Source organism: Cinclus cinclus, chromosome 11, assembly GCF_963662255.1.
Source record: "Cinclus cinclus chromosome 11, bCinCin1.1, whole genome shotgun sequence".
Taxonomy (NCBI): Eukaryota; Metazoa; Chordata; class Aves; order Passeriformes; family Cinclidae; genus Cinclus; species Cinclus cinclus.
The window spans coordinates 1400548-1410388 of NC_085056.1; the positions used below are offsets into that span (position 1 = coordinate 1400548).

Genomic DNA, 9841 nt, shown 5'->3' on the forward strand with positions numbered 1-9841 from the left:
AGGGTGCTTGGTGCAAGCCCTGATGCTCAGAGCCTTCAAAAAGAACTTGGCCAGGAAGAGAAAGCTCACCCTCCACTCCTTCCTTAACAGAGACATTCACCTCTTCTCTGATCACCAAAGTGCACAGAAGTTGTACAAACACAGCACCTTTAAAATCCTGGAAAAGAAATTCCTGCTCCAGCATCTGGGACAGGTCAGCAGCAGCTGAGAAATGCAAACAGGAGCAGAACAGCTGGAAGAGTAAACTCAGCTTGGGAGCAGGTTATGGAAGGAGGATCAGGGATGCTGAGGCTGCAGCTTGCTCTGGATCCAGAGGAGGTTTCTCCCCTCCCACTTCTCACCCCTGCAAACCAACAAAACAAGAAACCAGTAACATCACAGCCAGCCGTGCCCCATACAGCTGCTGGCAGAACACCCCTTGGGCTCACTGCTGTTCTCCTGCCTGCTCCACACCCACCTGTGCTGAAAAGTCTCCCCCCAGAGCCATCCCTGCCATTCCCAACCCCAGCAGCACACACACAGGAGTGCTGGATGCTGCTCCCACGGGCTTCCTGTGAGGACACTGCACCCCAAGGAGCACGAGCACCAGAGGACTCAGCACACCACGTATGAGCCCACTAATTCTGGAAACTAAGGGTCCATTTATTAATAAATGATTAATAGATGCAGCCATATTTTTTAATAACTTGCGATAAAAAAATGCTACGAAAAGCTTAAGCAAGACAGTCTTAACAGATGGTGCTATAAAGTGAATTATAACATGTACAGTAGCTAGTGCAGCGTAATGGATGTCCTCATTTAATAAAAAGAATCTGATTTTATGCAGCAACTTTCACGCTTGAGGCACCTCAGCACACTTTAATGAGTCCTCCTGGCCTCAGCAGTAGCCACAGACATCAGGTGCTGTTTTAGTGAGAGGAAGGATGTTGGTCAGGACACTGGGGCTACTCCACAGTCCTGATTTTTAACCTTTCCTTGGACAGCTCCCAAAAACAGACGTAAAGGTCTGAAAGCTGCCACCTCCTACCCCTGCACGGCAGGGAATGACAAGCAAGCCTTGCTCTGGGGATGGGAATGTCTTCTCAGTGAAAAAAAAAAAAAAAAAAAAAAAAAGAGAGCATTATTCCCACCACCAAAACCAGACTGCCATCTGTATCCACGACTATAAGGCACGCTGCAAATTATGTAATTTAATAAACACTGTAATAATAAAGTATTTATTTTGTATAATGAAGTGTTAGTGATTAGAAACCAAACACACATCGGGCGTGCTGCTGTGGTTTCTCTTGAACCTTTGCCAGTATCACTCAAGGCTAAATATGTCTGCAGCAGGTTGAGAGTAAGTTCCTCGCCTTGTTTTGATCAGCCTGTCAAGTGTTTTAGCTGCCAGTCGAGTTTCTTTATATCACACTATAATTGGCTGCTTTCTCAAGGTGCAGCCAAGGAAAAAAAGCACACAGCAAAACTCGGGCTCTTTTGGCAAAATCCTCCACTGCTGCTTTGCTGCAAGCTGATTTCAGTAGCAAAGGGCACTTTGTAAACAGCTGGTGAAAATAGAGTGGAACTGAAAGGCAGCTTGCAATAAACTCCACGAGAAAGCCTTATTTACCCTCCCGTGCTCGCTTTGGAGTGTCGATCAAACCACTTGCAGCTCCCAGGGGAGGCCCTCGGGGAAAAAAAAATAAAAAAAAAACGGGAATAAAAGAAAGCAGAGAAGCAAATGCCACCCTCCAGAGTCCCCCGGCACCTGAGAGCCCCGGCCGGCGCTGCTGCCCTCTCTGCCCAAGTTCAGCTCCAGGGTCAAGCGGCCACTCCCGGTGCTGTCCCCGCGTGTCCCTGGTGTCACATCTGGGACAGCTTTGATCAGAGCAGCCTGGAGAGGGGTCCCGCTCCCCCGATCCCGACCCCATCCCTCATCGTCAGCTCATTGATTCGCACATGTCGGGAGAGAGAGCGGAGGAAAACGGGAGGGTACGAGGGAGCATTCATCCCCGGTGGCGCAGGACGTGGAGCACCGCGCCCTCCAGAGGCTCCGCTCCAGCCTCTCCGCGTCGGACCCGCCTCTCGCCGGCACCTCCAGCGCTGCTCCAGCACAGCCCTGCTGCACCCCGAGCCTCTGGGATCACCCTGAAGTCGGGGAGGACAATTTGGCAGCAATCTTTGGGGTGAAAGCACGGGCTATGGCAGCCAGGACCTTCCTGCCTTCTACCACAGCATTCTACCAATTTAATCTGGAAGTGCAGAGCTGCCCCGCTGAGATTGCGGGGCTGTTCCCCCCAAAAAAGATCAGTGCTCAGGTGTCAGAGCCATCCTGGCAGAAAAAGGAAGCGTGCATTTTCTGTGGTTGCTGCTCTGAGAAGCAGAAATGAGCTATGGAGAATCACCTGGCCCTGAGGTCGCTCCTGTCAGAGCTGGGCCCGCCCTCACCTGGCAGCAGCACAGCCAGAGGATTCCAGGTGTACCCCACACCCGTGCACTTTGTCCTTTCCATGGGACAAGCCTTCCCAGCACGTGGATGAACAGAGAGGGAGAGCAGGAGCACAAGCTCCTTTGGCTTTCCCAGGGAACTCTGCAGTGACAACAACACACTTCTGCTCCCTTTCTGCTCTGAGCAGCAGCACCTGAAAACCCAACTGTCCCTTAACAGTGACACTGCAGCCACCACCCAGGACACTGGGACATGTGGATGGATGGTGCTGCATCCCAGGGGCTGGGAAATGTAGAACCTGTTCCACCTTTAATGCTGTCTGTCTCCTTCCTTCCTCTCTTTCCGTCGTGCGCCACTGCCACAGGGAGCAAAGGAGAAGCAGAACCCTGGCACTGGTGTTTCCTGGCTCAGATAGAAAACAACATCATAAGAGCATCATTTCAGTAAGGTTTCCCTCCTGCCACTTTTCCTAAAAGCTGCAAGAAGGTCTGGATCTGCAAACTCTGTCTCACATCACTGAGTCCAACCCAACAGCTCTATTAACTCTTGTTTCTCCAAGGAGGAAGAGCCATCTTTCCATGTAAGTGAGGAAAAACAGGACTTCCCTTATCTGGGCTGCACGAAACTCAAAAGGCTGTGTTCTGTCATGTAATGCAATATAAAGCACTAAGGATGTAGGACTGGAAGGGGAAAATTTGGAAGGGGCTGCCCAGGGAGGTGGTGGAGCCCCTATCAATCCCTGAAGATGTTCAAGGCACGACTGGACGTGGCACTCAGTGCTCTGGGCTGGCTGACAGAGTGGGAATTGGTCACAGGGTGGGCTTGGTGACCTTGGAGGTCTTTCCTAGCCTCAGTGTTTTGGGGATTTGGGGAAATATAAGTCACTAAAAAATTCAGCAAGCAGCACTCCACTAACACACAAGAGAAAAATCAGTATCTCCACCTTTCCTGGCAGTTAAAAAAAAAAAAAATAAAGAAAATCCACAACCGTAATTCTGGATGGAAATGCTCTTGGTGGGCACACAGAAGGGTCCACCCAGCCCAGCCAGACCCCAGCCCAGGGCTGAGAGGGGCAATGTAGCATTCCCACTCCAACATCACACTTACACAAGCTGCACCCTCTGGAAGAGCACATTTACCTCAGGCTGAGCACCCAACCAACACACTTTGCTGTTCACCACACCCAGCCAGTGGCTAAAGAGGCTGGGATTCTTTAGGAATTTATTCCCAGAGCTGCTCTGAGTGCAGTGCCTGGGGTCCTACTGCTGGATTTCCCCCTGGGCTCACCTTGTGTGCGCTGAATTCCGGGAACATGATGCACGTGGCTCCCACCCACAGTGGGCACAGCAGCTTATTGATCACCCCGTGGACGTGGTGCAGAGGCAGCACGTGCAGGATCACATCCTCCTTCTTCCACTCCCACTTCTCAACCAGCCCCGTGGTCTGCAGAAGAAAACAAACAGTGCAGCCTTAGGGCAGGAGAAAAGATTATCCTGAGGTATTCCCGAGGTATTCATGCCCCAAATTCCCTGGCAGGAATGCCAAGCCTGCCTGGGCACAAAATCTTTCCTTTAGGATCAGTGTGAGAAAAATTCCCTCCACAACAGCAGAACACAAGAGGAACACCTTCAGCATCCTGTCAGGAAATGTCTTTAAATCAACAAAGCCCTTTCTTGTTACTGAGAAATATCAACAATGATTTTAAGTAGGACATACAAAAATATTAATCTGCTGCTGCACATGCAGATTTGGCAGAAATAGTAATCAAAAAGCTAATTTTCCCAGAATTCTGTTGCCATAGTTAGGACACTGATGACATCAGGCTTTTAGCACCTGTAAGGGATAATCAGTAGGAGCAGGAAACTGCTGATAAACAGAATGCAGGTTTCATGTTAGTAAAAATTATGGGAGTATCAAGCTTCCAAAACACTCTGCTCTGAAGGGATAATTATCTGAAGGGATAATTATCAGGTTTCTGGGTCAACAATGCCCTTCAGAGCCCAGTGCTGGCAACTGCAAAGCTTATTTCCAGCCACCTAAAAATAAGAAAAGCATCTGAACAGTGGAATTTGGTCGTGTCTCTCACAATCCTCTTCCACAGGGCAGGGAGCAGCTTTTAGACTTCCTGCAGGACAGCACAAAGGATGGGGACTGCTCAGGCCACTCCCCCCCACCCCCCAAATAATCATCATGTTTGTAAGGGAACAGATTCTTTGCCCAATATAGCCAAGCCCTGGCTCCATCCATCAAGGCTTTCATTCCTGTCGGGCCACTGCAGGATCTGAGCACCCAGAGCAGCAGCAGCTCTCCTGCATTCCCTGCCCTCCTTCCCTAATGGCAGCAGTCTGGCAGTTGCAGGCACTGATAACCAAGTGGTGAGGTAGTCAGCAGGCTTATTCAAACTTTTAATTCCTTTTGGCTCTGAGAGCTAATGGATTTTTTTGCCTTGGGGATACAGAGCTGAATAATGCACAGGCTTCCCACAGCACTGGGCTGGGCTAAGACATTTTCCAATTAGGAGCAAAGATTCTCCCCTAGTCAGAAGGTAGAAAAGCAAACTGCAAAGAAATCAGGGTTTTTACAACAGGTTTCATCCCTTCTGCTTTCCAGCAAAGCAGGGAGGAGAATCCACCTGCCTCAGGATGCAGCTGCAGCATGAACAGGCCAAGGTTTAGAGCCTCAAATACTGCTGTGTGCTCACCTTCCAAGCATGGAGGATTCCCAAGCTGCAGCCCTATGGCTCTCTGCAGGAATTTGGCAGTGGAAAGGTGTTTGCACCCCCAAACCCCCTCCAGATTCAAAGGCTTTGTGCTTTGACCCGAGCTTGGCAGGGGGCAGCAGCACTCACCACAGCCTGCACGTTCTCGTGGGTGCTGAGGACACCCTTGGGCCTCCCCGTGGTCCCACTGGTGTAGATGATCATGGCACCTCTGTCCTTCCACGAGGAACAGCTTGATAAGGGCCCCTCCTCCGTGGCTGCAGAGCTTGTGGATCCATCACCACCAGACCTGGGAAGTGGCAGCACTGGGACTCGCAGTTTCTTGGCACTGGGGGTTATTTTCCCCAGGAATTCCTCGGCTGCGATGAGCAGGGCGCTCTGGCAATCCTGGATCACGTACTCCAGCTCGGGCACGGGGTGTTTCCTGTACAGGGGCACCGCTATGCCCCCGCTCATCCACGAAGCCCACTGGGCCACCACGTAGGAGGCATCATTGGGGCACAGAAATGAGATCCTCTCTTCCTTCAGGTCCCTGCTGGGGCACTCCAGGACCCTGCAGATCTCCTGGGACAAGCGGAGGCTCCGGCTGAGCAGGTCCCTGTATGTGTGCTCCCCGTTCTGATCAACGATGGCCACTTTGTCCCCAAAAGCCAGAGCCCTGGTGAACACAGGGGTGATGTCACTGCTGCAGGTGGCCCAAGCTGTGTGCAGAGCCCTGTGGGGGCAGCCAGCCCTCTTCCCATCCCATCTGCAGCGGGACAGGTCCCGGAGGAGGCAGCGGAGGGGCCGGCACACCTGGGGGAAGAGCAGGGGGAGCAGCATCCTGCCAGCACTGAAGCAATTCTGCAGAAAGCAGTGATGGGAGCAGGTCAGTAGAGGCAGGGATTTCCCAGGGGGTTATTCCCACCCAGGGAAAGTGGCAGCCCCCATTTGAATAATATCCACTCTATTATTATGTCCCTGCCTCAGAGTGCCACACCCTGGGCAGCCTGAGAATCCCTGGGTTCTGACATGACAGAACAGGAGGCAGAGAGCCTCCCCTACACAGCCTCCAATCCCTAAAATCCATCTGATTTAAATGACGAACCAGCTTTCATAGAATCCCAGAACGGTTTGGGTTGGAAGGGACCTCACAGCCCACCCAGCTCCACCCCCTGCCACGGGCAGGGACACCTTCCAGTGTCCCAAGCTGCTGGCAGGCAGGGGCTGAAATTAGATGGGCTTTAAGGTCCTTTCCAAGCCAGACCATTCCACAGTTCTAAGAATTGAAGAATTGTGAAGAAAAATTGAAATTGTGAAGAATCCTAAACCCCTCTGCACAGCCTGGAGCAGCCTCTCCATACAGCAACGGTGAGCAGAGAGGAGAGGACAGGGCTGTGGCAGGAGAGAGAGGGGTTTGCTGCACAGAATCCAATCAGCACCAAAACATCCCCAGAGGGATTCCAGGGCAAGAGGAAGCAGCCCAAGGGTGACAAGCTCTCACTCTCCAAGAGCATCCGTGACACTTCCTTGACGCCAGCAATAACAACCTGATTTTTCCCTTGTTTTTTTTTTTTTTTTGATAAACGCCTATTAGCGGAGCAGCTCAGCTCCAAGAGCCTCCCAGCCCAGCTTCCCACTGTGGGGAGGAGCTGGAACAAAGGAAATCCAGCCCAGCAACTGCCCAGGGAAGATCTGGCCAGGGCTGCCCGCAGCTCAGGCTGCACAAGAGTTTATTTTTCATGAGCCCTGCGGTCACTCCCCTCCATCTTCAGAGCATTTCCCCGCCCAGACACTGGCCTTGCTCAGATTTTCTTTTGCAAATCAACCTCAATTTCTGCTTCTGCAAAACAAGTTTGTGATTTAGGGTGGAAACATCTGGGGGGGCAGAGAAGCATCAGCCCCAGAGCGGGGTGACCGTGGGAACTCCTGACATTTGCCACCAGCATGGAAAAAAAACAAAGCAGATCAAGGCAGAGCTTGTGTGACATCTTTGCATCGCTCTGGAGAGACTAAAATGTAAAAACCCAACCTTAAACTGAACCTGTGGCCATGGCAAGGTGTCAATGCCCTGAGCATTAAGAGGGGCATGACCTGGAACCTGTGTTTGCCTGGGATCAGCTGGTGGCTGATGCTATCAGTGTTCTGTGTTCCTCCATCTCCTTCCAAAAATCAAATTACCCTATTGCCACCAGTCTGTTTTTCATGGAGCAATTAACAGCAGCACTTTCAGCCAGCCTGGGAATGCTGGGTTTCAGAGAACTGGGGGTGATGACATGTAGACACTCAGGGCAGGGAATTAAATCCAGGGGCTGTTTTTCCAACCCCTCCTGTTGCTCAGGGATACTTGGTGCCACAAACTTCTGCACAGCACACCTGGAAACAAAGTTTGTCCCTAGAACCCACAGGAAGGTGGGGGGCATACAGAGATGTGGCTCTGCTGCCTTGCAAGGGAAGGTTCAAATCCCCCTATAAAGGAAAATCCAAGCCCTCCTCCTCAGGCTGAAGATTTCAAAGCAGCTGAGAGCTCTCCCTAGCTCTGAGCACAACAAAAGCAGTGTAAACTGGGAGCTGACCCACTGCCCAGCCCTGTGCATTTTGTGCAACCCCCTCTGCACTCTCTACACATATAGAGCATAAAATGCATTTCTTGGAGTAAAATGATCCTTGGAGTTACTTTGAGCTGTTCCAAACTTAATTATTATAGGAATAATCATCACTTCAGCTGTGACTGTGGAATTGCCAGTGTGAGTCTGACCTGCAGGATTCCACCCTTTCCTCATTTACAGGCATGGGAATACAAAGGGATTCCTGGCTGTTTCTACAAGAGAGATAAAAGAAGACTTTATTCTTAGAAAATCATTAAAAAATACTTTATTCTTAGAAAATCATTAAAAAATACTTTATTCTTAGAAAATAAAAAAAGTAACTAAGAGACTTAGAAATAGTGCCCGAGATGCTGACTGTTCTGCCTTTCTCACAAAACAAAAACTACGGAAAGGTTTGGATTGGAAAGGGCCTTAAAGCCCATCCAGTGCCACCTTCCACTGTCCCAGGCTGCTCCAAGCCCCGTCCTACGTGGCCTCGGACACTCTCAGGGATCCAAGGGCAGCCACAGCTTCTCTGGGCACCCTGTGCAAGGGCCTCCCCGCCCTCACAGGGCTTTATTCTTCTCTCATTCCGGAGCGCATTCCCACCCTCCAGCTCTCTGCCCGCAGCCTACTCACGGCACATCCCAGAGCAGGAAGAGGAAGAAACCTCTCCCCGCGATTCCCGAGGCACCGCGGGGGCCCCGCCGCAAGCCCCGCAGCCAACAAATCCCAGAGGGAAAGAGGGCCCGGGCCGAGCCCACCGGACCGAGGGTAGCAGGCCCCGGCTCGCCCCGGCTTCGGGACATCCCGGGGCCGTCCCAGCCCCGCCGCCTCCCGCAGCCCCGCGGGGCCTCACCTGCCGCCGGGGGACCGCTCCGGCCGCGAACAGCTCCGGCGGGAACGCGGCGCCGCGACCCGAACGTTCCGCGCACGAACGTTCCGCCGCCCCGCATCTGATTTGCGGGGATTTGGCCCCAAAGCTCCCATGGGGGGCGGGACCAGGGCACCGCGGGGCTGAGTGTTCCTGCAGCCCTCTGGAGTGTCACCAGTGTCCTCGGATGTTATGGCGGGCGTGTGCGACGACATGGATTTCCATCTCTGCCCGTGGGTCCGGGGGCCGTGCGCCTCTCCTGCAGGATTTCGGGATTTGGGCAGGGTTCGCGGATGGCCTGGACCCGTGGAACCTACATACATGGGCACCCGGGGGATGCACAGAGATCCCAGAGATGCACAGAGCACCTGGGGACACATAAACACCTTGGGGACACATAGACACCTTGGGGACACAGCTCAGGAACACACAGAGGTGCCTGTGGTGGCGCATGGCACATCCCCCAGGCCCTGCTCCCATGCTGGAGCCGTGTTTTTGCGGCTGTGCGCATTGGGCCGTGAAGCGGCATGGCTGGGGTGACCCCCACCCACCTCCCCAGGTGTGTTTCCACCCAGGCCGCAGCCCCGGTGGAAGGTGCAGCGGGGTGAGAGCGGAAACGGGGCCGGGATCCCAGCGCGGGCAGGGAGAGCACCCGAGACTCCTGCACAGCCCCGCTCCCACAGTGCCAGGGCACCGCTTCCTCCCCATGGCACGGCTCCCTTCCCACTCCATCTCCATCTCTCATGTCCCCATGGCACAGATCCCTCTGTGTCTCTCAACTGTGCACAGCTCCGTCCCCATGACATGGCCCTGTCACCATTTCCTCTCCACTGCACACTTCCCCATCACACAGCTCCTTCTGCAGTTCCTTCCCATCACACACCCCATTCCCCAGTTCCTCCCCATCCCAGGCTGCGTCCCTACTGTGTAGCTCTCACACCCTTCCCATTTTACACCCCATTCACTCCCCCCTCACCCTTCTGCCCTGTGCAGAGCTGCTGCAGGGGGCTCCCCACACTCCCAGAAGCTCCAGGTTGGCCCCAGTGCCAGCACCTAGCCCAGCCCTGCTACCCCCAGTGTCATTCTCCATACTCTCCATCTGTCACCAGCCTCCCCTGGTGCCCTGCAGGGATGAGCCCCCTCCCCGGGGTGTGTGCCCACGGTGGGGGTCTCTGTTGCCCCCATGGCAGTGCAGGGCCTGGCAGGGACAGTGTGCACATGGTGGGGACAGAGCTGGGACATCCAAGGATGTG

General features: G+C 53.4%; 1 protein-coding gene across 1 annotated transcript in view; it reads right to left on the bottom strand.

The window, feature by feature from the left end:
• ACSF3 (acyl-CoA synthetase family member 3) overlaps positions 1-9333 on the bottom strand; it is a 50752-nt gene extending 41419 nt beyond the window's left edge. Inside the window, exons 1-5 of the mRNA XM_062500263.1 lie at positions 9140-9333; positions 8354-8670; positions 6169-6182; positions 5277-5990; positions 3716-3871 (exon numbers count right to left, since the gene is read on the bottom strand). Of these exons, the coding sequence (XP_062356247.1) occupies positions 3716-3871; positions 5277-5990; positions 6169-6182; positions 8354-8670; positions 9140-9333 (1395 nt within the window). The remainder of the gene's footprint in view (positions 1-3715; positions 3872-5276; positions 5991-6168; positions 6183-8353; positions 8671-9139) is intronic.
• Between the last annotated feature and the right edge of the window lie 508 nt (positions 9334-9841).